Source organism: Mirounga leonina, unplaced genomic scaffold (assembly GCF_011800145.1).
Source record: "Mirounga leonina isolate KUSES-001 unplaced genomic scaffold, KU_Mleo_1.0 Mir_175, whole genome shotgun sequence".
Classification (NCBI taxonomy): domain Eukaryota; kingdom Metazoa; phylum Chordata; class Mammalia; order Carnivora; family Phocidae; genus Mirounga; species Mirounga leonina.
Genome location: NW_023270453.1, coordinates 22,741,726 through 22,767,849, shown reverse-complemented (window position 1 = coordinate 22,767,849; position 26,124 = coordinate 22,741,726). Strand labels below are relative to the sequence as shown.

At 58.4% G+C, this 26,124-nt stretch overlaps 5 protein-coding genes and 3 non-coding genes across 8 annotated transcripts; 5 read left to right on the top strand and 3 right to left on the bottom strand.

Annotated features, from left to right (window-relative positions):
- Positions 1 to 67: 67 nt before the first annotated feature.
- RNF151 (ring finger protein 151) lies at positions 68 to 4,712 on the bottom strand. Its single transcript, XM_035021955.1, has 4 exons — positions 4,508 to 4,712; positions 4,164 to 4,251; positions 1,842 to 1,938; positions 68 to 1,231 (listed from the first exon to the last, which is right to left on the bottom strand). The coding sequence occupies exons 3-4, from the start codon at positions 1,890 to 1,892 to the stop codon at positions 746 to 748; spliced, it is 537 nt and encodes a 178-aa protein (XP_034877846.1). The 5' UTR covers positions 1,893 to 1,938; positions 4,164 to 4,251; positions 4,508 to 4,712; the 3' UTR covers positions 68 to 745.
- Positions 4,324 to 4,450, bottom strand: LOC118022035. Its single transcript, XR_004682368.1, has one exon. It is a non-coding gene; the product is annotated as a small nucleolar RNA ACA64 (small nucleolar RNA).
- Positions 4,643 to 6,835, top strand: RPS2 (ribosomal protein S2). Its single transcript, XM_035021952.1, has 8 exons — positions 4,643 to 4,718; positions 4,888 to 5,067; positions 5,154 to 5,243; positions 5,550 to 5,657; positions 5,921 to 6,094; positions 6,181 to 6,340; positions 6,536 to 6,627; positions 6,717 to 6,835. The coding sequence occupies exons 2-8, from the start codon at positions 4,891 to 4,893 to the stop codon at positions 6,795 to 6,797; spliced, it is 882 nt and encodes a 293-aa protein (XP_034877843.1). The 5' UTR covers positions 4,643 to 4,718; positions 4,888 to 4,890; the 3' UTR covers positions 6,798 to 6,835.
- On the top strand, positions 5,713 to 5,846 carry LOC118022028. Its single transcript, XR_004682361.1, has one exon. It is a non-coding gene; the product is annotated as a small nucleolar RNA SNORA64/SNORA10 family (small nucleolar RNA).
- LOC118022029 lies at positions 6,348 to 6,472 on the top strand. Its single transcript, XR_004682362.1, has one exon. It is a non-coding gene; the product is annotated as a small nucleolar RNA SNORA64/SNORA10 family (small nucleolar RNA).
- Positions 6,836 to 6,947: 112 nt separating the features above from the next.
- On the bottom strand, positions 6,948 to 9,380 carry NDUFB10 (NADH:ubiquinone oxidoreductase subunit B10). Its single transcript, XM_035021953.1, has 4 exons — positions 9,122 to 9,380; positions 7,724 to 7,862; positions 7,331 to 7,470; positions 6,948 to 7,112 (listed from the first exon to the last, which is right to left on the bottom strand). Exons 1-4 carry the CDS (start codon positions 9,267 to 9,269, stop codon positions 7,009 to 7,011), a joined length of 531 nt encoding a protein of 176 aa, XP_034877844.1. The 5' UTR covers positions 9,270 to 9,380; the 3' UTR covers positions 6,948 to 7,008.
- A 2,044-nt stretch (positions 9,381 to 11,424) lies between these two features.
- On the top strand, positions 11,425 to 18,619 carry RPL3L (ribosomal protein L3 like). The gene is made up of 10 exons (XM_035021951.1): positions 11,425 to 11,574; positions 12,058 to 12,250; positions 13,649 to 13,817; positions 15,038 to 15,173; positions 16,484 to 16,670; positions 16,769 to 16,929; positions 17,135 to 17,236; positions 17,668 to 17,763; positions 17,968 to 18,087; positions 18,475 to 18,619. Exons 1-10 carry the CDS (start codon positions 11,572 to 11,574, stop codon positions 18,529 to 18,531), a joined length of 1,224 nt encoding a protein of 407 aa, XP_034877842.1. The 5' UTR covers positions 11,425 to 11,571; the 3' UTR covers positions 18,532 to 18,619.
- Positions 18,620 to 18,832: 213 nt separating this feature from the next.
- MSRB1 (methionine sulfoxide reductase B1) lies at positions 18,833 to 23,567 on the top strand. Its single transcript, XM_035021950.1, has 4 exons — positions 18,833 to 19,033; positions 20,604 to 20,752; positions 20,967 to 21,081; positions 22,147 to 23,567. The coding sequence occupies exons 1-4, from the start codon at positions 18,979 to 18,981 to the stop codon at positions 22,176 to 22,178; spliced, it is 351 nt and encodes a 116-aa protein (XP_034877841.1). The 5' UTR covers positions 18,833 to 18,978; the 3' UTR covers positions 22,179 to 23,567.
- The last annotated feature ends 2,557 nt before the right edge of the window (positions 23,568 to 26,124 follow it).

The window sequence follows — 26,124 nt, the reverse complement described above, 5'->3', positions numbered from 1 at the left end:
AGGTGCTCATGGTCTGGTGTGATATATATCGCAGGTAAATGAATAAATCGGGTAACTTCAGAGACTCTCAAATATTTATTGATCACATTCTATGTGCAAAGCACTGTTGTAGACATTTGGGAGGCACAAGAGCAGGAGGTGCTAGAGGAGAGAGGGCTGGCGGAGGACGGGCAAGGAATAATCGGGAGCGTTCAGCGATTAGTGCTGTAGAAAGAACAGATCAGGGTAACGGGCTTTTAAATGGGGTGGTGGGGGAGGTAAGGTGTCGCCTGAGTGAGTAAAGCGGGGATCCCTGTGGCTGTTTGGGGGGACAGTGCTTGTGGCTACAGGGAGTACTGAGACGATAGGGGCAGGAGGTCAGAGATAATGGCAGTTCCCTGAGTCATTGTGAGGCGTGGGCTTTTCCTAGGAGTTCAGGGTTTTGAGCTGTTTGTGTGACTGGCTGGGAAGTTGGTTAACAGACAGGTAGAAGTAACAGGAAGGAGACTGGGAGGGTTTCAGGGATAACCTCTGCGAGGAAGAGGTATCTGAGGGAAAAGAAACCAGGCAAACGGAGAGCAGGGAGAAGAGCCTTGCAGGCAGGAGCGGCCCAGGGAGAAAGGCCAGTGTCCCTGCATGGTGAAGGCAGTAGTGCCTGGGGCGGGGCGGGGGTGGGGGTGGCAAATGGGATAAAGCTGTGAGGCCGGCAAGCACAGAAGTGGCAGGGCGGGCCAGGCCTGGGCTCTGCGTTTATTTACCCCTCTGTTTACAAGGTACCGTGACCCTGGGCCCCCCACACCTCGGCCCCAATGCTGCCTTCTGGGGTGGCCTCGGACTCCCCTTGCGGGGCGCCCACGAGCAGCGCGTCGTCCTCCTCCAGGAAGTCTCCGAGCTGGGCCAGCTGCCTGCGGATGAGATTGGTGGTGCGGTGCACTTTGCGCATGCGCCGCAGCAGGCCCAGCACCAGGGTCCGGCTGCGCTCCTGACGCTGGGTCCAGGCGTCGCGCAGCTCACGGTAGCAGTTGTGGCGTGCACGCTCCACCGGGCCCAGGGCGGCCCCACAGCCCAGTGGGCAGCGCTGCTGGGCCCCACGTTGGCAGTGCTGCCAGTGCTCAGCCAGGGCCCCACGTGGCACCCGTGCCGTGCAGCCCTCATTGGGGCAGGCCATCAGCTCGAAAGGGCATGAGTCCTGGTGCCCCCTTCGATGGGCCAGGGGGCACGTCACCAAGCAGCCAGCTTCCGCGTTCTTGCACTGAGGGTGGGGGGAGAGCACCATGTGAGCCAAACCAGGTCAGACGTGGCCAGCACTGGAGCAGCCTACTTTACCCAGAATCCCCCATTCGGGATGTTCCTAATCCGGGAGCCTGCCAAGCCCTAATGGCATCAGTGATATGGAGAGGGAAGAATCTAGACCTCTGAGACCAGGTGCACAGGGCCAAAGGCTTGAGGGATGGGGGGTGGGGGGAGGTACATGGCTGGGTTGATCTTGCAGTTGTACACAAGCCAAGTTTGTCTGTTTTTTTTTAAACCTCAGTTTCCTCATCTATAAAATTAAGGGACTGGGGTGGTGGCCAGCACAGCAGACACTTCATCCTCTAAAAATCTTGTATAATCCCCATTTTACAGCTGAGGCCCCAGGGGCTCAAAAAGGTTAGGTAACTTGCCCAAAGTCACACAGCAAGTAAGTGGTAGAGATGGGACTCAAACTCAGGCAGGACTGATGACCCTGAGGCTGCAGTCAGTGTTGCTGGAGCAGAAACCCTCAGTTCTTTCTGAGGATAGGATTCTCCTTACCCTCTCCTGGCTCTGTCCCTCCCCTGGCAGGAGCGAGAAGGGCGCTGGGAGTGGGTGCTTCAAGCTACCTTGACTTCCAGGCGGCCGATGGTCCTCCGGAGTTTATTTACATGGACCATCTTTTTCCATTTCACCTCTTTCCTGCAGCATGGACAGGTCTTCTGTCTAGGAGGCAGGAGGAGGGGGGTGGGCAGTGTTGGGAGTGGAAAGGGACCAAGAGACAGCAACACGCCTTCCCAGGTGGTCCCTTCTCTCAAGCTGGAAGAGGCCTGAGTACTTCCTGGGGAACTCAGCTCTGAGGTTGGGGCCATGGGCTGTAAGTACCCCAGGGTGCAGGGACACATGTACTTTAGTGTCCTAGATTTGGAAGCTCTTATGCCCACTGTGACCTAATGCTTGGCCCACCTTCCTCTGTTCTGCGCCACAGGGATGGACACAGCCCTGCCCTTGTCCTCCCAGCCTCTTGGGTGCCCACTAGCACCTGGCTAGCCACCGGAGGATGCATTTCTTGCAGAAGATATGGCTGCATGGCAACCTCACTGGCCTCTTGAGAACCCCGTGGCACACGGAGCACAGGAAGTTGCAGTCGGGAGGGCTGGCGAAGAGGTTGAGATCATATCCGCCACTCTGCAAGGGCCAGGCCAAAATCAGTGCCTGGCTGAACCAGGTTCCAGCTACATACCCCAGGGAAACCCCAGGATGGGGAGGTGGGCCCCCCAAGTGGAGGGTTGGGTCAGGACCCACTTTGAGGGGGCAGCTGTGAGGGTCAAGGCCTTCCAAGACTACCAGTCCCCAGCTGGAGAAGCTGGCCTTGGTCTGGAGTTAGACGTGGCCAGAACCCTTGCAAAGGTTGGTTTCCTTGTCTTGGGGAGCCTGTAACCCACTGTTCACCCTTTCTCAGAGTGAGGAATGGGTTCCAGCTCTGGACAGGTCTCGATTTAGGAACACATTTAAGGGCCAGAGGCAAAAGGGTCCCAGGCTCACCATGATTTGTGTCTGGACAGCAGCTCCACTGACCCCCAGGGCTCAGGAGCCTCCATTTCACAGTAGGAGTGGACCGACCTCACAGTGGCATTGTCCAGCTCAGGCCAATCACAGCCCTGGCTCAGGGCCCACTGGGATCCTGTACCATCTGGCCCTTGCTCAGAGTTGAGGGATAGGTAGTCTGGACCTGGGGCGGGTCCCTGAAGGCCCCGTCTTGGGAGTGGGTGATAGCTGATCCCCAAGCAGCACTAGGCTGGGAACTAAACTTCTGAGGACTCTTTCCCCAAAGCTGAGGCTTTGGCAGGAATGTAGGAATCATTCCTTTTTCCCTCCTCAAAATAGTGCTGCCCAGGCCAGATCTCCAAAGCCCAGGGACTTTTGACATCGACCCACCATCAGGTCTCCTAGGATCTAAGACTCATGGCGCTAGCTCCAGAGTACAGATCGGAGGGAAGTGAGGACCAAATTCCCATGCAACCTGTGGTACCACCATAGTGGGGGGCCTAGTATGTGGGAAAGCTTTCCAGAACAGGTAGGCTCTGACGATGTGGGCAAGCCTCTGAGGAGACATGGGGAAATCAGTCTCCACCTGGGAAACCAGCAATGTTCCCACACATGAGGCAGATAATATAGAACTGCACGTTCAATAGCACCGAATACCAAGGTCACCAAATCCTATCCCAGACCCTATCCCCCTCCTGAGAGCAATATGGGGCCCATGCAAGCCCTTGAGCTGGGAATCTTACACTCTCATTCTTGGGTTAACTTTAAAAATAAGAGTCCATTATTTCACTGGCAAAAGTGTGTTTATTTGGAAATAACCAGAACTGCAATTCAGGACATGCAAAAAGACTACAAGCAAGACCCCAACAAACAAAGGAAAGGAACTTTATTTCATGGAGAAAGAAAGTTGGGAGGGATTGAAGTCCCCTGGAGAAAAGCAAGAGTTCAGAGTGATGACAGTTTCTCACAGGCTGAGTTGCAGGAGTAATCAATCCCTACATCCTTCCCTGTTGGGGTCTGTAATTGATGTTGAGCAGCAGAGCTCCCCCTTCTAGCCTTCCAACTCCACCTTAGGGATGTTTCCCTTCATTGTCACACTCGCTAGTGGGTTGGTGACCCAGCTCAAAGGTACTTTATCTGCTACTGTGGAAGCTATTTGGTGTGTGAAATACACCAGGGTTTCAAATCTGGCCCTGCCACTCACGGGATGCCACGGAGGAGTCACCTGCCAGCCCCTGGGACCCAAGTTGTACCCCTCTGTGGCATCCGACGCGGAATCCGGCAGGCCGGCAAGGTGTCCCATAGGGTCTCCCCTCCACTGCACACCTTGCTCCCCGCGCCCACAGATGCACCTCCAGGCGGATGGGTGGGGGGCCAGGAACACCCAGACATGCAGGACTCACATGGACAACTTCACTGGGCGTTGGGAGCAGAGCTCCCCTCTCCCCGCGGTCCTGGCGGCGTGGGCCTCACGGTCGGGGCGTCGGCGTCCTGCGGGCAGAACACGGGGTCAGGGATCAGAGGCCAGAGGCCAGAACACACGCGGGCCGGGGCCGGCGGGGCGCGTGTCGGGGCCTGGGTTTCACCTGCCCACACGGACGAGTGGGCGGTGAGCTGAGGCCCCCGGTGGCTGTAGGCGCCGAATCTCACCCGCGGCCACGGCCAAAGCCGCGGGTGATTTTCAACCAACGCCGACCTCCCAGCTACCATCCAGGGACGCGGCGGGGCGCGGGCCTACCCGCAGTACCGGGTAGCTGGGCCGCCGCGGCGCCCACACTCAGAGCCGCACACGCGCAGTCGCACGCGGAGCGCGGGGAAACCCAGGAGTGCGCTTCCACGGTTCTTATAGGCCCGTGGCGAACTCGCGCCTGGGGCGGGGCAGCCGAGATCTCGCGGCACTTGGCCGTGGTATAAATACTCCCTCCGCGCGGCCTCGGCCTTCTTCTCCGAGAAAACACGTGAGTTTACGTGGTGGTTGGTGCGTGCGCGGGCCCGGGAGCCAGGGGTACGCGGCCATCTGGCGGGGCTCGGTCCGGCGCGTTGGCGCTTCTGGGCGGGAGCCCTGGCCCCGGGCGGCCGCAGGTGCCAGGGCCTCGCTGACTGGTCCATTCTCGATGTTCTTTTCAGCAAATGGCGGATGACGCCGGTGCTGCGGGAGGGCCCGGAGGGCCCGGGGGCCCTGGAATGGGAGGCCGCGGCGGCTTCCGCGGAGGCTTCGGCAGCGGCATCCGGGGCCGCGGTCGCGGCCGTGGTCGGGGCCGGGGTCGAGGCCGTGGAGCTCGCGGAGGCAAGGCCGAGGACAAGGAGGTAGGTTCGGGCCCTTGCGCGTGAGACGGGCCCGTGGGCGGCGCCGATCGGGCGACCGTAGTTATCGGCGCCTTTTCCCCCTCCAGTGGATCCCCGTCACCAAGCTGGGCCGCCTGGTCAAGGACATGAAGATCAAGTCCCTAGAGGAGATCTATCTCTTCTCTCTGCCTATCAAGGTAACGAGGGGGTCCTCCCCCCGCCCCACCTCCGGACAGGGCGTTGGCAGGTGGAGTCCCCGGGAGGCTCATTTGGCCTTGGGTCCAGGGATGGGATCTGTCCACCCCGGCCAAGGCTCCACGTCTGAGGAGGGTGTGAGTGCCTAGGTGCCCTATCTCTGACTTAGGGTATTCGACTTGGAGACAAAATGTGGACAGTTGAAAAACTAGTTCTAGGATCCGGGTGGAGGTTATCTAGGGAGAATGGTTACAGATGGTTCCTGAGCTTTCTAGTGAACGGTTTCGTTGCAATCTCTCATCCCATAGGAATCTGAGATCATTGATTTCTTCCTGGGAGCATCCCTCAAGGACGAGGTTCTGAAGATCATGCCTGTGCAAAAGCAGACCCGTGCTGGCCAGCGGACCAGGTTCAAGGTATCCTAGTCACCTTGTGTGTTCCTGGGCTGCACCTGCCAAGGGGCTGGGTGAGACTCTCTCAGCTCTGCATGGTCACGCTTGTCACTACACGCGTGGCTTTCGTAATGGGGAGAGAGAGAAAGGATCTCCTCGGGACCTCAGAGTGGCCTCACGGTGGCCACTCTTTCCTCGAGGGGCGCCACAGGCCCAGTTGGTGGCTGTTGGTGGCTGCTGGTGCCGTGCCGGCCAGCGGACTCCTAACCATGTCAGGTTCCTCACAGGCGTTTGTTGCCATCGGAGATTACAATGGACACGTCGGCCTGGGTGTCAAGTGCTCCAAGGAGGTTGCCACTGCTATCCGTGGGGCCATCATCCTGGCCAAGCTTTCCATCGTCCCCGTGAGGCGAGGCTACTGGGGGAACAAGATCGGCAAGCCCCACACTGTCCCATGCAAGGTAGGCTTGGGGGGTGGGGGGGTGATGGGGCCTGCGGTGGTGCCGATTCCCCCTAGGCCATCTCCTGACTCCTCCACGTTTTGCAGGTGACTGGCCGCTGTGGCTCTGTGCTGGTGCGTCTCATCCCCGCCCCCAGAGGCACTGGCATTGTTTCAGCCCCTGTGCCCAAGAAGCTACTGATGATGGCCGGTATTGATGACTGTTACACCTCGGCCAGAGGCTGCACTGCCACCCTGGGGAACTTTGGTAGGTGGCCCTCATAGCTCAGCTTAATCATACTCAGTGTATGCTTGGCGTATTTTGAGAGAGAGGAAGGCCTTCCTAAGGCACGGCAGACTGGCCCCAAGTGGCCTCTCTGTCCCTAGGAGCGCAACATCTTCTGTTTGTATCTGGGGTGTTGTGTCCTGTGTATCTGCCAACCTTCTCTTTTCTCTCTTCCAGCTAAGGCTACTTTTGATGCCATCTCCAAGACCTACAGCTATCTCACCCCTGACCTCTGGAAGGAGACGGTGTTCACCAAGTCTCCATATCAGGTACTGGCTGCCCAGCCACCCCCTTAGCCTGGACAGGTGCACAGGGTGCTGAGGTGTGGCTACAGCTAAAGCCTTGTCTCTTTTTCTAGGAATTCACTGACCATCTTGTGAAGACCCACACCAGAGTTTCTGTGCAGAGGACCCAGGCTCCAGCTGTGGCCACCACCTAGTTTTATACAAGAAAAATAAAGTGAACTAAAGCTTGTTAGTAGTGCCTTTTGTGTATTTCTCTTACGAGCTTAGTTGTAGCTGGATTTAAAGGGAGATGGGACCAGTGAGGTCAACAGGTCCAGGTTGGGGACTAAAGGTGACACCAAAAACAGGTTTCTTAATTACTCTTTATTTTAATAGTCATCTTGTGAAGGTGCTCAAGGAGCTGCTTTAGGCAGTGGCGGCCTCTTTAGCTGCCTTCCTCTCTGCCAACATCCGCTGCTTCTGTTTTGCCAGGCACTTCCTGGCAGAATAATGAGCCCCCAGGTCGTGATCTGGGAAAGAGATAGGGGGAGGGAAGTCATGGGCCAAATCTACCAGGATACAGACCAGAGTCTTCTTTAAAAGTGGGGAGGAAAAAGCTAAGATACTGAGCAGAAAAGGGATCTGGGATACAGTGATTCTCTTAACCACTCTCTCCCCCAACCAACTGGCACAATTTGGGCAGTGAAGTTAGCGTTGAAGGATCAGGCCAGGGTGGGGGCTTGCTTACAGCGGTCCTGGTAGGCCTTGGCCACCTGGGTGAACTGCTCCAGCTCCTTGGCACAGTTCTGCCTATAGCTCTCACCTTCCCTCTGCTGACAGGCCTTCAGCCTTTCCTGGATAATGTTGACGATTTCTTGATCAACTTTACTGAAGAAAAAAAAAAAAAAAAAAGGCAGTTTACGAGGAATCCTTTCCCTGTACCCAGAGATAGCAGAATGAAAACAAGACCTTAGGGCCCTGTTGTCTGGCCCCTCCACCCTCAAGATCTGGGCAAACCCCAGGAGGCCTTCTTGGTGGCTGACCATCATCCCATGGTATCCCTGGGGGATAAGAGCCCAACAGAGGTGCTCACTGAGTGAGGCTCAGTGTTTCCTAAGGGACACACACAGGCAGGACATACTAGTCTCTTTTCCATTGCATTTCTGCTTCGAACATGCACAAGATATCCTTTTCCCGGCACTCGGTGACGTCTGGCACACGGCGGAACTCCCGGTGATAGTAGTAATACCTGTTCTTCGCGTGCTGCCGTTCTATAAACTCTGTAAAGAAAAAACCCCAGACTCAAAAGGCCCCGTTGGTTTGGACAGGCCACAGAAATTGCTCTTAGCTCTCTTCTTTCTCACAAGCCACGGAAGGGGCAGACTGCTTTTACAAACACTGCTAATTAAACTCTCAAAGAACAGGTGTGGCTGGTTGTCCTGGGTTACTAATGGTGAGGTCCACCGTTTATGGTTTACGGAGGGCTTCCTGGGAGCCAGGCACCATGAGTATTACACCAGGGGTAGCTCCCAGTAGAGTACGTAGGCCCAGAGAGAATTCAGGATTCTGAACCCATGCTCTGCAAGCCCACACCCTTCTATAGGTCCTACCTGCTGGCCAACCTCCCCCACAACACAGGGTCTTCCCATGTAGGCAGAGGCCCCAAGCCAGTTTTGCTGCCACTGACCTGGCCTCAGCATCCCCACCCAGAAATTGATAAGTTGGAACCAGTGAAATCTCATCTTTCCAGACACATAAAACACTTTCTAAGAAACAGTGGGTTCACTGCTGTGCCTTTTCCAGATTTGGGGTTCTGATCTGCTGACTTTATCCTAAGAAAGGAGCCACCGGGGCATCGCAGCACGTGGGTGGCTGGGTTGTTTGAACGAATGAATGAGTTAAATGCATGGATGAACTGCCAGGCAATAGTGACTGAGGGCAGAGCGTGCTCCTGCTGCTGCCTCCACTGGGCTAGCTGAATAACAAACTGGGCCACAAAGAGCGGTTTTAAACATCTGCCTGGTTTGGACCAGAGATGGGATCTGGACAGTTCTTAAGCATAAGCACACACGGAGTACAAGTCACAGCACATCTAGGTTGAGGGAACCTCGGCCAGCACTTGACCACCCCGGTCATTTTGCAGCAGGTGTGCAGAAGGCTGGCAACACCCGTTTGCTGACTGCCTTCTGTGCACAACGTGGGATGCAAAACGTGCAGGGAGAATGGGGTTTAGCAAGCCCCAGGCTAGACTGCGATCCGCTAATATTTGGGCGAGGCCGGAGACCAGGGGTGTGTGGAGGGTTCACCAGGCGGCGGGGGCCGGAAAGCAGTGAGTGATCTTGGTGTAGGAGTGAGGGGCGTTCCTAGAGTGCAGTGAAGGTGGGGGGCGGGGGGATCCAAGGAGGCGACGCCGCCCGCAGGTGCGGACGGCGGGGGATGGTCACGGGGGCGAAGCCCGGGGTTGGGCGAAGGGGTGCGGGGATCGCCGAAGGGCGGCGAGGGGCCCTGGGGAGCGGCGAGGCCCGGATAGGGTCCGTACCTCTCGCTAGGGTCACGGGCCGGTCCACGAGGAGGTCGAAGGCCTTCGTCAAATAGGTTATGGGGTTGGGCAGCGAGGTCTGCGGCGAGGGCGCCGGCGTGCGGCGCGGGGGCTCGGGGTACACGTCCTTGTCCCAGCTGTCCGGCATGGCGGCCGCGCGCAAGGGGTATCCACTCCCGGACGCACAACCCCGGCCTCTGCCACGGTCCCACGGCCTAGTTCGCCCGCCGCAGAGGACGCCCTCCGGGGCTGCGCCTGCGCGGGATGGGGGGGCGGTGCTCGCGAGGCACCATGGGACTTGTAGTTCCCTCGGCCCGCCCAATGATGGGCCGCGGCAGCATTGCGCACGCTCCCCTTCGGTCCCGCGTCCTTTGTGCTGGGCGCTGCTCTCGGCGGGTGGGATACTCTGGGGAACGAAGCAGAGGCTCCTGCTGGCATTCCTTTTTCTTTTCTTTTTTCCTTCCTGCTTACATTCTAAGACAAGACAGACACAGGAATAAGTAAACCATTCAGCTTTCTTGGTGCACAGGCACGTGGCAAGTGCAGCAGGGAGCAAGATGAACACAGCTGAGCTCTTCTGGAGAACTCTGGCCGCTAGAACAAACAAATAACAGCATCAACAAATAACACACACTACCCAACGCCCTGCTCTTTCGGGAAACCTTCCCGAATTGCCCATTCCCTACAGCCAGCCCTTTCTGGGCTCCGCTGTGTCTTCCAGGGCCTCTCATGGACAGGCTAATGCCACTGAGCTTAGGGGTCCTGTGTGGGGCAGAGCAAGAGGCAGGGCTTGACCTGGGGGCCCCTGGATGCACAGTGCTCTGGTCTGGCTCTGATGGTTCTGCCCTGGCCCTGGGCACTAGTGTGCCCCCTGGGGCAGCTCCACTGACCAGGGCCCTGCTGACTACCCTCAGTGATCTCCATACCTGGCACGGCCCCTGACCAGTACCAGGGAGGGTGCTGGTCACTTCATGCCTAGAGGCTGGGGCCAGGGCAGCGGAGCCATCAACTCTATGGATGCACAGAATTGTTGATCATAGAAATGTCAAATCTTGAAATCATGAACTCTCAGAAACACACGCTGTGCAACCAAAAGAATTTTTTAAAAAAGATTATTTATTTATGTATGAGAGAGAGAGAGAGTACAGGAGCAGGGGGAAGGGGAGAGAGAGAAACAGGCTCCCCGCTGAGCTGGAAGCCTGATGCAGGACTCGATCCCAGGACCCTGGGATCATGACCTGAGCTGAAGGCAGACGCTTCACCGACTGAGCCACCCAGGTGCCCCCTGACCAAAAGAATCTTAACATTGCCCTGCAACATTGGACTGAACAAGGGAACCCAACAGATTCAGGCTGGAGCTGTGGCCACCGCCACTATGGCTCACCAGAGTAAGAGAAAGCAGAGACCTCGGTTAAGGGAAAGCCCCGGGCTGGCAGCTCTCCACTGCTACCAGGCAGCAGAGGGACTTGGAGATCATGTAGCAGAAGTGAGATGAGGCAGATGAGAGGGAGGAACCCAAGTAGCTTGTGGCTCTGTGCCGGGCCCTCTGGTTCTTGGCCTGTGCGCCTGGAGTCAGTCCCACCACAGGCCATGTGTCCTGCAATGCGCTCGGGCCCCAGCACTGGCGGCCGCATCCCCTTTGCCCTGAGTCTGCTGGCATCCCTCCCGTGCTTCCTTCCCTCAGGTAGCCTCTCTCCCCCTGGGACACTCGGGGGGCTGAGTTTTGCCCCTTCCCAGGGATTTTATTCCTGTGGGGTCCAGCCCCAAATAATAAAAGTAGCTTTGCAAGTAACAGCAGCAACAACAGAGAATTGTGACATTTGAGTTGCATAGAATCTTAGCATCAGCAAGGCAAGGCCCATAGGCCCTCAGAGGTATTTTAGGCCTGTGCAACTGATTCTCCGGGTTCAGAACTTTATAACCATATAGACTTCTTGTTCTTGGATCACAGCAGTTACCCACCCCCCCCCCCGGCACCCTGCAGTTTGTCCAGGCTGGGCTCACCACCCTCAAGACAGGACAGGAATTCCCTCCACCTCACTGCCTGCCCACTGGGCCAGACCCTCGTCACAGCAAGCCTGGAAGAAGCCCCCTCCCCAGCTGGGGTTCCTTGACTCCTTAGCAGACTAAGGTGTTCCTGTCCTGGGAGGGTAATACAAGGCAGAAAACAAAGTGGGTGTGAGCCAGTCCCAGGGCCCTTGAGGACAGGAGTGACAGGCCTGGCTCCAGGTATCCCTACCCCAGGGTGCCCATCTGATGCCCCCTTTTGCCCCGCCCCAGGCTAGGCCTGCTCCTGGCTCAGGAGCCCATGCCCGCCACGGGACGTGAACAAGCTCCCCTGCCAGGGGCTAAATCTGGGAGCTGGCTGCTGTGCGTTCTGGCCCTGCCACTCGACCTCCTGCGCCTGTTGGGAGGCCCCTTCCCTTCCTGACCTGCAGGGACCGGCTGCCATGGTCAGTGGGCTGGGGGGCAGGAGCCAGCTGGCTTCCTGGGAGGGGCAGGTGGGCTTCTGGAGTCTCTCCCAGCAGGGATGGTCCTTGGGCCTATGGGGGAGTAGGTGACTGAAGGGACAACAGGGGGCCAGAGCTCAGGTTGCCCGGCCTAGAATGGGCAGGAAGATGGACAGATGGCAGTGGCCCCCTGTCCCTTTAGCCCTGAGCCACAGTGTGGGCCTGTCCCTCCTGGGCCCAGCAGGCGCAGCCCACTGAAGCTGGAAACCTGTGGGTGAGGAGGGCCTGGTGCCAGCTCTGTCCGTAAGACACTGCTCCTGAGCCAACCTCCCTTCTTTCCCGTGGACTGAGGGAGGGGGGTACCGAAGACCACCGGTGCCCAGTCTGGGCTCTCTAACTCACTTCTCTGGGGCTGGGCTCCGGGCCCATCCAACCGCCCCCACCAGGGACACCCCAGCTCTGACCTCCCTCCCCTCCTACCCCCAGTCCCACCGGAAGTTCTCTGCCCCTCGGCATGGACACCTGGGCTTCCTGCCCCACAAGAGGAGCAGCCGGCACCGGGGCAAGGTGAAGACTTGGCCTCGGGACGACCCCAGCCGGCCCGTGCACCTCACGGCTTTCCTGGGCTACAAGGCGGGCATGACGCACACTCTCCGAGAGGTGCACAGGCCCGGGCTCAGTGAGTGGCTGCAGGCGGACACATGGGGAGGGTGTGGAGCCTCCCTGCCTGCCGGGGGGATCTGGAAAGACTTCTGGAGGCTAGGAGCCAGAACTGGGGTCCAGGAGGGGAAGCAGCCCCAGAAAGGGCAACGCCCTGCCCGTGGGAGCCACAGTCAGGACACTGTCAGGGAGCCCTGACCACTGGCCACACCTTGAGGTGTGTTCTGTCCTGGCCCCCAGTTTACAGATGAGGAAATTAAGCCGTTAGGAAACTGGCCAGTTGCCCGATTAGTAAGGGCAGGAGCTACGATTCAAAGACAGATGCCCCCATATACTTTTCATTTTGAGATCAAGGTAGGTTCACATGTGGCTGTAAGGAGTAAGACAGAGGGATCCCATGCACCCTTTGCCCAGTTTCCCAATGGAAATAGCTTATAAAACTATAGCAATAGGGTCACAACCAGGTATCGACAGGGATACGACCTACCCATCCTGTTCAGGTTTCCCTGGTTGGGGTGCATGTGCATGCGCATTTAGTTCTATGGGGTTCTGCCCCCTTTAAGTGTGCTACTGTGGGACGTTCTATCCCCACAGGGGTCCTTCCTGTTGCCCTTCTAGAGCTTCAGCCACCACCCCTCCAAATTCTGGGCAACTGCCCATCTCTTCTTCATCTCTCCTCATATGTGTTTTATTTTTATTTATTTTTTAAAAATTTATTTATTTTAGAGAGAGAGAACACGCACGAGCGGTGGGGAGGGGGAGAGAGAGGCGGAGAGAATCTCAAGCAGACTCCCCCCTGAGCATGGAGCCTACCGTCGCCCTTGTGGGGCTGGATCTCACGACCCTGAGATCATGACCTGAGCCGAAACCAAGAGTCGGACGCTCAACCGCTTGCGCCACCCAGACATCCCATTCCTAATATTTATTTTAAACAAATACTTTTACTTTGTATTAGTCTCAGAAATAACATCTACAAAATCATTGGTTCGGGACAAATAATAGGTATTTTTCTAGAGCTCATCCACACATATTCATAACTATTAAAATTAAGAATGTTCATGTGTGCTCCACTTAAGGAATCCCAATCCTACCCTTTGGGGGATGCCATGCTGGCTGTTGGCTCTCCTAGCCCATTTCCAGATGACCTGGTGGGGAAACGGAGGCAGGGAGCAGGTCAGGCCTTGTCTGAGATCTCCGAGCCAGAGTGCAGAGCACTTGAAGGGCCCTGACCAGCACCTGCTCCATGCCCAGGGCGGAGCAGAGAGGGAAGGGGCAGCGAGTGGGCAGGCTGGGGGCTGAGGTCAGTGGGGGCCCTCCCTGAGGCCGCGGTGCTCCACCCTCCCTCGGGCAGGAGGGGCGGGAGTTGGCTCTTCCCCACATGGCCCTCCTCCATGCTCCTTCTCGGGGTCTTTTCCAGAAATTTCCAAGCGGGAGGAAGTGGAGGCTGTGACGATCGTGGAGACACCGCCTCTGGTGGTGGTGGGCGTGGTGGGCTATGTGGCCACCCCTCGCGGCCTGCGGAGCTTCAAGACGATCTTTGCAGAGCACCTTAGTGATGAGTGCCGTCGCCGCTTCTACAAGGACTGGTGGGGGCCGCCCCCCGGGGGGGCGCACGAGTGGGCTGGCCGTGCTTCCATCCCCAGCCCTGGGCTGGGACAGTGGCGGGGGGCAGGCGGGCGCAGTATCTGCAGCGCACGGCAGGCAGGAACGTGTGTGCAGGGGGGGTTGCCTTCGCTTCAGTGAGAGACGAGTGCCAGGGCACCAGAGTAGAGATCGGGATAGAGAAAGAGAGGAAGCGAGGGTTCTAATTAAGGGTTAAATTAAGGGACTAATTGGATGGAATGACAGAATTAGCCCAGAGCTTCCTAGCAGCCAGAGCGAAAAGGGGAAAGAGCCAGCTTACAAGCTCTTCTCATCAGAAAGAAAGGCATTTGGGGGCCTTAGATCTTCCCTGGCTCTAAGTCCTGAAAGGGAAGGCCCACCTGCCCAAGGAACCTCACACACACCCCCATCCTTATGGAGTTGGAGGCACTCCTGTTCTGGCGCTCTGTGGGAGGTGACAGGTTTGGGCCCCTGAGCCAGAGCAGGCTGGATGACCGCAGGCAAGCTGGCTGACCTCGTAGAGCCTCTTAGATTGTGCCCCCCCATCACAGACACCATAGGCTGGAGACAGCATCGGGGGGAGCGGTCCCTGTGTCAGCAGGCTGCTGTGAGGATCACAGGGGCACACAGCGAGCACTCACCAAATGCAGCAGGCCTTGGTTGGGCTCTCTCTTCTGTTACCAATTTGCCCCTCATCCAGGGGCTTTGCCTTTTGTGAACTTTGGTTTCTTCATCTGTGGAATGGGGACCATGCATCCACCTTCCAGAGTTTGGGTGAGGGTTCAGCACAAAGTGGCATATGGCGCCATGAGGTACTGGCTGTTGGCCTTACAAGTGGGGTCTGCAGCTCTAGCAACGTGGGCAGGTGGCGGGGGTGGGGGGGCTGCCTGTCCCTTCCTCCAGCTTCTGCACATCAGACGCTCACTTGCAGGCCTCAGGAGGCAGGAGGGTGTCCACTCTGCAGAGGAGGAACCCGAGACCTGGAGAGGGAGGGACAGTCTGTGCTCCCAGCAGGTGGCTGGAAGCAGCCCGGGGACCCCAGGAGAGGGCCCAGCAGTGGCCTCCCCGGGAAGGGAAGGAGGGAAGGAGGGGACAGGCACTGTTCTAAGAGCCCTGCGTGGTGGGCTGTGGGCATGTGGGGCCCAGACGGGCCTGGGGAGTTGCCCTGGCTGGCCCCTCTAAGTGTCTCCTGCATGTGGCTCAGGCACAAGAGCAAGAAGAAAGCCTTTACCAAGGCCTGCAAGAGGTGGCGGGACGCCGATGGCAAGAAGCAGCTGCAGAAAGACTTCACCGCCATGAAGAAGTACTGCAAGGTCATCCGTGTCATTGTCCACACTCAGGTCAGCCCCACCACCTTGTCCACACCCAGGCCGCCAGTCCATGCCCTGGACCCACCCTCCCCCATTCTCCTCCACCCGGGCTTCCAGGAGCCCTGGCAAATGTCAGCCTAAAAATACCACGAGCCTGGGGCACAGGCCCAAAGAGTTGGGTGACCGGCCGCGCATTGGCCGGCAGCTGTCCCAGGGATGGCATGCTGGGGGTCAGTGTGCTCTGAGGGCTGTGGGGCACCCGCCATGCCTAGTGCTCAACCAGGGCCCTCCCATGCCCTGAAAGGCCTGGATCTCCTGCCAAACGTCAGTGTAGAGGGCCAGCCCCCTCCCTTTGGGGCCTGCACAAGTGTGTATGTGAGCCAACCTTCGTACATGGGGTCTGGCTTGATGTGGGCTGAAAGGTTACTAACACCTTCTGGCTTATTCTGGAAGATGCCTTGGCATCTTGTCTTCAGGGAAGGCTTTCTCGCCCCTACGCCTGGAGCAGCACCCCGCTCCTCCCTTGCTGTTCCTGGTTATGCCTGTCATTGGTCGTTTCCATTTCCCTTGACAGACTGGAGCTCCATGGGGGCAGGGGCCACGGCTGCCTGCTCAGTCTGTGCCTTGTATGCAGTAGGTGCTCCATAAGTACTTGTTGAGCACTATGCCATGGCCCGTATCCCTGCTTCCACCTGTGTGTCCCCACAGCCTGTGCCTCACACAGCAGCAGCCAAAGATATCTAAACATACAAAGCACAGTGTCACACCCTGCACTTACAATAAAGCCCCAGCTTCTCCCCACAAGACCTGCACGGGCAGGCTCCCGCTCACCTCTGAATTCATCCTGCATCACATTCCTCCTTGCTCATCATGGTCTAGCGACACTGGTCTCCTTTCCATCCCACCAACTCCCTGCCACAGGGCCTTTGCACATGCAGTTCCCTCTGCTCCCCGAAGTTTCAGATCTTCACTTAGTGGCTCCTTCTTGTTATTGATGTCACATCAGAGGGGTCCTCCCTGACTGCCCTATGTGCAATAACTGTCCCCTCTGCCCCCAATATTCCATTAGAATACTCTGCCCTGTCCAAGAATTTACTTGATTTCTGTCTCCCAATTAGATAGTGTCTCCCTGAGGGCCAGGACCCTGCCTGCCTCATTCCATGCTCTATCCCCCCAGTGCCTAGCACAGAACATAGTGAGTAGACAGACCCAAGCACTGGAACATCTGTTGGACAAATGCACGCATGAAAGCCTGCCGGGGGTCACCAGCCAGTCATGCCATGTCTGCAAATGGGGGCTGGGAGCCTCTGGGAGCCGACTGGCTGTGCCATGTCCTGCAGATGAAGCTGCTGCCTTTCCGGCAGAAGAAGGCCCACATAATGGAGATCCAGCTGAACGGCGGCACAGTGGCTGAGAAGGTGGCCTGGGCCCAGGCCCGGCTAGAGAAGCAGGTGCCGGTGCACAGCGTGTTCAGCCAGAGCGAGGTCATTGATGTCATTGCCGTCACCAAGGGCCGGGGTGTCAAAGGTAGGGCTGGGTGGGGGTGGTGGCTTTGGGAAGGCTCCCTGGAGGGGGTGGGGCCAGACTGGCCTCTCAGCCACTAGCCCCCCCTCCACCCCCTGCAGGGGTCACGAGCCGCTGGCATACCAAAAAGCTGCCACGGAAGACCCACAAGGGGCTACGCAAGGTGGCCTGCATTGGTGCCTGGCACCCTGCCCGCGTGGGCTGCTCCATTGCTCGGGCCGGGCAGAAGGGCTACCACCACCGCACAGAGCTCAACAAGAAGGTGCGTCCATGGTCCCAGTGGTAGAGGGACACTCATGACCAGACCCCAGTGGGTGGGGTGCGTGACCCAGACACTGCTGGCCCCCCAAAGGCTCTGAAACACCCCTGCCGGTGCCTGGGTCCAGGCACACGTGCTGGTGGGTACAGACATGCCACTGGCCCTGGAGGCCACCTGCAGCCCACCATGTGCCCTGTTGTCCTGGCAGATCTACCGTATTGGCCGGGGGCTGCACAAGGAGGATGGGAAGGTGGTCAAGAACAATGCGTCCACGAGCTACGACGTGACTGACAAGTCCATTACACCACTGGTGAGTGGGCGTGGCGTGCATGTGTGAGCAGGCATGTGGGGTACTGCCCTGCCCCAAGAGCTCAGGCCCCAGAGAGTGGCCACTGGCAAACCGTGCTGTTCCCGCATCCTGAACCTCCTCTGCAGATGGCTTACACTCCAGCTGCTGTCACGGGGTGTGGGGCACAGAAGCTGCAACCGTGGCCTTGCACTCAGGCCACCTGGGTTCAAATCCCAGCTGCAGTATGGTGCAGCTACAGGGCCGAGAACAAGGGACTCCACATCCCTGAGTCTCAGTTTCTCCCTCACTAAAATGTAGATTGTGAAATGAGATAAGGAAGGACTCAGAATGTGGCTCAGATGCTGCCCTGATTAGTGATCCAGGGTGTTGCCCTGGGGCCAGGCTTGCAGCTGCCCCTTGTGAGGTCTGCATCCTGACCCACCTTCCCGCAGGGTGGCTTCCCGCACTATGGGGAAGTCAACAACGACTTTGTCATGCTGAAGGGTTGCATCCCGGGCACCAAGAAGCGGGTCATCACGCTGAGGAAGGTCAGCGCCTCTGTGGTGGGTGGGGAGCCGGGCCGTGGGAGGGTTGGGGGGCCTTGCTTGGAGCAGGGTGGGGGATGGGGGAGCAAAAAGGAAGGTGTTCTGGCAGGAGCTGGGTGAGTGAGACCTTCCCGGTGTGGACTGGGGGTGGCGGGAGGCGGTGGGTGAGGACCTTACATCTGGCTCTCCTCTTCCACGGACCCCCAGTCCCTCCTGGTGCATCACAGCCGCCGGGCCCTGGAGAATATCGAACTCAAGTTCATCGACACAACTTCCAAGTTTGGCCATGGCCGCTTCCAGACGGCCCAAGAGAAGAGGGTCTTCATGGTAAGCCCGCCCACCCCTTGTTCCCTGGGGCAGCTAGATCGGATGAGTGTGGCGGGGGCGCCCCTGCTCCCGTCCCCGGGGCTTGTAGGGGCCCAGCCCCAGGCACTGATTCGCCCCTGCTCCCGTCCCTGCCGCGGGGCTTGTAGGGGTCCAGCCCCGCGCATTGATTCGCGCCTGCTCCCGTCCCCGCCGCGGCGCTTGTAGGGGCCCAGCCCCGGGCACTGAATCGCCCCTGCTCCCGTCCCCGCCGCGGCGCTTGTAGGAGCCCAGCCCCGGGCACTGATCCGTGCAGGAAAAGAAAAGCAGAGCCGCAGCTGGCCAGGGGCAGGATTGCCGGCCAGACCTCCGTAGCTAGCGCTCCTGTGTCTCCCCCAACCCCCCAACCAGGGTCCCCAGAAGAAGCATCTTGAGAAGGAAAAGCCAGAGACCTCTGGAGACCTGTAGGCGGCTTGCGATGGATGGAGCCTGAAGGAAGCGCGGCGCAACCCCCGCCTGTCCCCGCTGTCTAATAAATAGTGCGGAGGCGACTCTGCCCGCGGTGTCTCAGAGTTGGGAGCACGGAAAGGAGGGTGGCCAGGGCTCGGCTCGGGGAAGGACCGCTGCGGCGTGGCCCCGCCCCAACCCGGAGCAGCTCAGCGGCGCCCCCTGGCGCTCGGGCGGGGCGGCAGGGGGTGGTTTTGGGGACGGGGCGGAGATGTAGGGGGCGGGGTCTCGGCGTCCCTGGACGTGATTGGTCCTCTGGAGGGGCGGGGCCTCGGGTTGCCCGGCAGGCTCCGGGCAGTGATTGGTCCTCGGGAGGAGGGGCGGAACCCCGGGTGCAGGCCGGGCTGTCGCGGGCCAGCGGCCTCGGATCCGTACCGGGCGGCGGACGCTAGCTGTCCCGCTGGCGCCATGTCATTCTGCAGCTTCTTCGGGGGCGAGGTTTTCCAGAACCACTTTGAGCCGGGTATGATCCGTGACCTCCTCGGAGGACAGCGGGGCGGGAGCGCGCGTTAGAGGGGGCGTCGCTGCCCTCGGGCGGCGGTGGAGCCCTGGAACCCCGGAAGGGCGGACCCCACGGGGGCGAGTGTGTGTAAAAGGGGTCCCGGAGGAGGGAGGGGCCTGGGGCCCTGGAAAGGAGGGGTACCTGAGGGGAGAGGGGACACTAGAGAGAGGGGTCGCTGACCTCGAGGAGTGCGTGAGCGAGGCGGTTTCCGGGAGGAATCTGTGGGGTCAGGGTACTTGGAAGGGGTGCTGACGGTGGCGGGGGGGGGGTTCCGGATTAGGATCTGGACTTCAGAGAGACGCGATGAAGGATCTTGTCCAACGGCATCCCCTGATGATACCCCAGCCTTTTCCCCTCCCCTGTTCCTGGGACCCGCGGGGTTAGCCGGCAAGCACAGAACGTTCCCTTCGGACCCAATGTGCCCGCCTGGGTGCTTCCCCAATCTGCCCAGGGCCCTGGGGTTGGGCAACCGGGACAGCCGCCAGGCCACTCAGTGCCAGTGAAGTTTCACCAGACAGCCTGAGTGGAGGTGGGGGTGGTTTGGGGCATGGCCAACCCTCAGCCCTAGCCCCAGGCTTTAAGAGGCCCTTGTATGTACCCTTCTGGGCTGTGCCTCCTGGTAATGGACTAATTTGGTAAAAGCATGCCCACAGGCAAGATTAGGGCAGTGCTCTCCCTGGGTGGGATCTGTTGGGTGTCAGCCCCCTAGGGGGCTGGGCTGTGACACTGGGCATCTGTGGACGTCAGCTGTGACTGACGTCAGTTTTACAACCTTTCTACCCCCCTCGAAGTGATCTTTTGGGGATAGATTAAAACCTGTTCTCTTCCCTGGCCCTCTGTCTTCCTGGGCCCTCTGTCTGTCCTGGAGACCTTCTTGTTGGGACCATTCTCTTCCCACGTGGAGAGCAGGCCAGCGGCTGGGAGTCCAGCTTAAGGCTTCATTGGGCATCAGGAATGGCCACTTGGGAAGAGAGGGGGGCTGGGGCCTGCAGGGGTGGGCGTGCTGAGTCCTCATCAGACCATTGGGCTCCTTCCTGAATGCACACCCTTGAGTGGAGTGTTCTGTATCACTCAGTTGCCTCATCTCTAAAACGGAAATGTCCTCTTAAGAAAACAAAACGAAACTGGAAAAGGGGCACCCAGATGGTTCAGCCAGTAGAGGATGTGACTCTTGATCTCCGGGTCATGAGTTCAAGCCCCACGTTGGGCATGGGCACCTGCCTACTTAAAACAGCGAAGCTAAAATGGCAAGGTGTACATCACAGGACTATTGATAAGAGTCAATGAGATAAGTGAAAAGCGGCTCTCCTGGGCTCTGGCACGTGCTAAGAACCACTGGATGTGAGCTCAGTGGTATGTTCCCCATAGAGCCAATACCCAGGCCTGGGGGTGGCAGGTGAGGTCGTGGGGAGGATGTGCAGGCCACCCTGCAAATGGGTACAGTGCTCTGTTCTCCTGGGCGTGAGGATTTGGCAGCTCACCCAGAGAGTAGAGCCAACGTATCTGCCTTTGCCTTTCCTTCTGCCCCCAGGTGTCTATGTGTGCGCCAAGTGTGGCTACGAGCTTTTCTCCAGCCGCTCAAAGTACGCACACTCATCCCCGTGGCCTGCCTTCACTGAGACCATTCATGCTGATAGTGTGGCCAAGTGTCCAGAGCGCAACTCAACTGAAGCCTTAAAGGTGGGTTCAGCAGCAGGGGATGGAGAGGGGGTGTTGGCCAGAGAGAGCCTGGGGTCCTGATGGAAACAGGGAAACAGGACCGTTTTCCTGTGCAGGCCCTAGGATGGAGGTCGACCTCCCTGACCAGCAGTTACTTTGGGAAATGGGTGTCGGGGGGACACCATGTACTGGTGGCAGGAGGGACCATTGCACAGTTGTTTTGTGGTCTTGCCAGGTGTCCTGCGGCAAATGTGGGAACGGGCTGGGCCATGAGTTCCTGAATGATGGCCCCAAGCCAGGGCAGTCCCGCTTCTGAATATTTAGCAGTTCGCTGAAGTTCATCCCGAAAGGTGAGCTCACCTCTGGCAGCTGGACACAGGCCTATTGACATTTTAGAGGGCCAGGGGCAGGGGCATGCTATTCTCATCCACTTACAGTGACAAATCCTGGGGGCCCCAAAGCACACTGCTCAGGAGCTGCCCAGGGCCTCCCCAAAGGGGCAGGTGTCCTGATTGATCATGTGTGCCCCAAAAAGGGGCATCTGGGGGTGGATGAGGCGGAGGGTTTTCTGTGGGGGCCTGGCTCTTCCTGGAGACTGGAGGGGCAGGCAGGGCCAGGCAGAGGCTGAGGGCTGGGAGTGGGGCTGTGTGGGCCTCTCTGAGCGGGCTTCCTCCTTCGCACAGTGGCTGTGCTCGCTGAGCCCCCTTCACAGGCCTGTCTGAGGACGGGTGCATTGACGTGGTGCCCCGGGGGCAGTATGCTTACTACGGGTTTCTCCCACTCTCTGCAAATAGAGCACTCCTACGAAACTTTTCATCAGCCAGAATGGGGTAAAGTGAAGAGTATCTCCCGCTTTCTGAGTTTCCCTTGTGCCACTACACTTTTGTAAAAGACCTTATACCTTAACGCTTATTTTCACTAACTGGAAGAAACCCAAAGAGGATTTTCACTTATGAGAAAAGCCGTTGCCTCAGTACTGTAGGGAATGGGCATGTGGTGTGAATGAAACGTAAAAGCAAAGTGGCTGGCCTTGACCTTTGCGAAAGCAGGGCTCCCTGTGCTGGCAGTTTGGGCGGCCGTTTCCCGTGTGAGTTTTATCTGAGCGCGGCATCCCCTCTGGCCCTTTGGCCTCCTGCTCACACAGGTGCTCACAAGCCAGCCCACGTCTCTCTGCCCAGCCAGCCCCTCTGGACTCCTCCCTGCACTTTGTAGCTCAAATCCCAGCTCCCCATGTGCCCCCAGCGGGACTGTGACTGATGAAAAGTTTCGTAAAACAAAATGGGGCACACAGACCCCCCCCCAAGCTGGGTGCCTGAGTCCTGCAGGCTGGAGCTGGCTGGCTAGCTCAGGGGATGGCATCTGAAGCATAATGTAGCAGTGACTTGTGTTTCTCTCCCCTCCCTCCTTTCTTTTAGGCAAAGGAACTTCTGGCTCTCAGGAGCTGTAGGTGGGCAGCGCATACCCATTCCAGCTGGCCATCTGGGAGATGACACTCTGGCCATCGCACCTTGGAATTGGAACCCCAGACATTCAGACAGGGTGGGCGGGGGGCACTGGCTGAAGCATCAGGAGGTCTTGGCTCTGCGCAGGTTGTCTTTGGGAAGAACACTGTTTGCCATGATGCCCATAGCCTGCTGCCAGGTTGGGCCTGGAGGGCCAGCTGTGGGCTCACCTTAGCCTCCTGCTCATTTGGGAGTCTCAGGGAAGTGGGTTCTAAGCCTGGCTTGCCCTTGAATGATGGCACACCCCACCTTCTCTTCTCCTCAGCCCACTGCCCTCTCCCTGCCTGTCTGGACTCACCCCTGTGGGACCCGATTCTGAGATGGGCTCTGGCCCTCGCCAAAGCTCGTGCCGATCTCCCCCAGGCTATACGGGGAGACAGAATGCAAAGGGAGGCAGCCCTCGCCAGCTGCCCCAGCTCCGGTCACTACATGATGCACTCTGGTTAAACCCTTCCAGGCAGCCAGAGTGGTGAAGATCTGTGACCTGCTGGAGGAGCGGGCCAAGGGCACAGACCCCTGGTCTCTTAGTTTTGAGAGGAGAAATCCTTCCTGTTTCACAATCCGGGTGGGTGCACCTTGCCTCATTCAGGCTTAGGACAGTGGTTGCTTCATTACCTTGATTGTACAAGGTCAGGGCTGGGAAGCTCACAGCCCAGAGCTCACACCTTCCCACGAAGTGGTGGCTGTGGCTTCTGGCACACGCCTGGGGGGGTGGGTGATGCCACGGCCCCTCCCAGCTTAACTCCCCCCTGGAGTCCTCAGGAGATCAGTAAACAAATGGAACCCAGGCCTGCTGTCTTCATTCCCCTCCAATGCTGGGACACCTTGTTTCACTTGTTCTGCTAATACTCACTGAGCAGGTGCAGCCTGCCGCTGGGGATGCAGCCGTAGGACGGACGGGCGTCACTGCCCCTCAGGGCCTTCCGGCGTTTTTGAGGGACAGTTCCCGTCAGGTGACGGTCCGGGCTGTGAATATCTAAGGCAGAGCAATGATGCTAGACTGTGGAGGGGCAATGAGGGGGCTAGTGCTTTGGCCCCACTGGTCAGGGAGGAGGACGCCAACGGGAGGATCATCTCAGCTCAGCAGTGACAGGTGAAAGAAGCAAGAAGAGCTTCCTGGGTGGCAGCATATAGCACGTAGAGAGGCCCTGAGAGGGCACAGACAGCAGGCGACAGACGCATGCTCCCGCCCTGCGGGGGGTGGTCAGAATGCCACCCATGGGGGGTAGGCTGTACTGCAGAAGAACCGCGCGATTTTTCCAAATTCTATGGACAAATCCAGGAACGTGTAAGAATGGATATTAATGGATGATGGTAAAGGGAATGTAAATTTGGATCAGGCTGAATTTATTGATGGGGGCTCACCAAGCAGAGATTGGAGGTTTAATGGTACAGCTCAGGGGATGAGAGGGGTCTCGAACTATTTGGTCACTCGGTTGGCTGAGACATGGCCCGGGAGGTGGCCTGCACTGCCTTGCTTTGATGGAGGGAGGGTCCAAAGGCTTAGGGAGATGGGAGTGTCACAGTCGGTTTATCCTTTAAAACCCGCTCCCCAACCTCTGGTCCAGGGGACACGCCTTTCACCATGATTGTGAGCAAGCCCCAGCATCTTCTTGAGGCCAGAAATTACATACAGGACTGCCAGCGAGCTGGGAAAACAAAATGCAATGGGGATCACTGGATCCCGAGGGGCAGAGGTCACGTGCCCGAGGCAAGGAGGGTATGGTGACTGAGATGGACCGTGGAGTCAGAGCACCAGTCAGGTTGGTGTGAGGTGCACAGAGCTTGGCCATCGGCTAGCTGGTCACGGTGTACCTGGACGTGAAATCGATGGGAAGCCTCCTGAATTCTTACTGATCTGAACAAACAGAAGCGTTCCAGGTCAAGTGAACAGAAGTCTAACTTGAATCGTAAAAACAAAGTCATGATCCCTCAGTCAGTTCCCAGACATGAGCTGGTTTACAGACCCAGGGAGGCTGGGTCCCCTTGAGGAAAGATCTTGGTACATTGCCAAAAATTATATATGGTTAATCTTTCTCCCAGCCTTCCCCAAAACGACCTATATTGGGGTGGCTATGCATCAGCGAAAAGGAAATAATCAGACCTTCCAGGGACTATTAGACACGGGCTCTGGACTGACTCCAATTCCAGGGGACACACACACTCCGTGTCAGAGGAGGGCTAATGGAGGCGGGCGGTCAATAGACTTCCAGCTCAGGCCTGTCTCCCGGGGGGCCCATCCTGTGGTCATTCCCCAGTTTTGAAGGCATCATGGAAATGGACATACTCAGCAGCTGGGAGCATCCCCATGTTGGGAGGACCGGGGCCTGCAGGTGTGAGGATGGGGGTGGTAGAGGAGGGATGAGGTTTCAATGGCTGGGGAGGGAGGGGCAGGGAGGCTGGTGACACTGTTGGTCTGTTCATTCCTTGGTGACGGGACTCTGCCCTTACCCCCCATCCCCAGCCACACACCAGGGGTCCCCACTCTGGCAGGGGGTCACTGGCCTGTGCAGGGGCTGCTGGCTCACTGTGTGACCTTGGGTGGAGCGCTTAACCTTCCTCTGTGGAACCCAGCCTGTCTCCTGGGTGGGGGGTGGGGCAGAGGGTGACGGCAGATGTGTGGATTCCGAGCAGATGTCGCTCTGTGGGTTAGATTCCGGACACCAAGTTGGTCAGTGGTCATCTGCACAGAGGAAGTTGTGCAGCAGCTGGGAGGGGTCAGCATGACAGAAAGCACCAAGGAGGACCATGCAAAAGAACCCCATGCAGGAGGGGCTTTTTGCTGTTTGCCCCTCCCCACAGCGTGGCAGCCTCCCTCTCTAGAAGACATCTCCATCTCTGCCCTGCTGGGAGCCAGTCCTGATGGCAACTCTAGAAACACCCCCCACCCCCGCCTGGGACTGCAGAGGGTGTGCCCTCTGCCCCATGATTCCAGTTCCTACCTCTGCCTGACTTCTTCCTGCAGGAACCCCTCTGTGTCCCAAGTTGGGGCTGCCCTAGTCACCTGGGATTGTCATCAGCCCCAGGGCACTACCCAGGCCAGCCTGTGATCAGCACACTCCGAGTCTAGCAGCCAGCCTTGGCCGAGGGCAAGCCCACTGTAGGTGCGCAGAGACTGAATACTTAGTGCACTTCCATAGGCAACATCGCCCCGAGTGTCTACCCTAACCGTTGTTGTGGGGCAGGCACTCATTCTGCAGGGGAGGAACAGGAGGCTCAGAGATGGGGAGGGACTTGCCTGAGGCCTCAGGCTCTCTCTGCCTGCACCTGTCGCTTTCCTCTTATCTGTGCCCCTGGAACAGTGGCTCTGGGAAGGTGGTGACCACCTTTTGAGCATAGTCTGAAGGCAGTAGGCATGTTGAAACTGCCTAGGGGTAGGGAGGGAGCCCGCTGTATGCAGGAATCTCCAGGCCCAGGGCTAGGATGGACTTTGGGCTTTGCTCATCTCTCCCAGCACTCCTGGTTCAGCATGCTGGCTCAGCATGTCCCTGAGTGAACTGGATCCAAGAACAGGTTGGCCTTCTGCAAACTGGACTGATGTGTCCAGGACATGGCCCTGGGGCCAGCTTTCTGGGGCCAGATCTATAGCAGGGTGGGCTGAAGGACCTGCGGGTGCCTCAGGCTGGTGCTGGGGCTGGTGAGGCTGGGAGGGACGCCGTGAGAGCAATGCCTGACTACAGGGCTCCAAGCGCACACCCACACATCCAGGTTCCCTGGCGGTGGGGAGGGCTGGAAGCAGGGTCCTTGGAGGGGTGGTGGGAGAAGGGTGGGTCCCAAAGCCCCGAGGTCCCCTTTCATCAGGAGCTTGGACATAGATGGCTATGATAGATGGCTATGAGCAGGGTCTGTCTGCCGGGGGCCGGGTGGGAGCGAGGTGTCTCCTGTGGAATC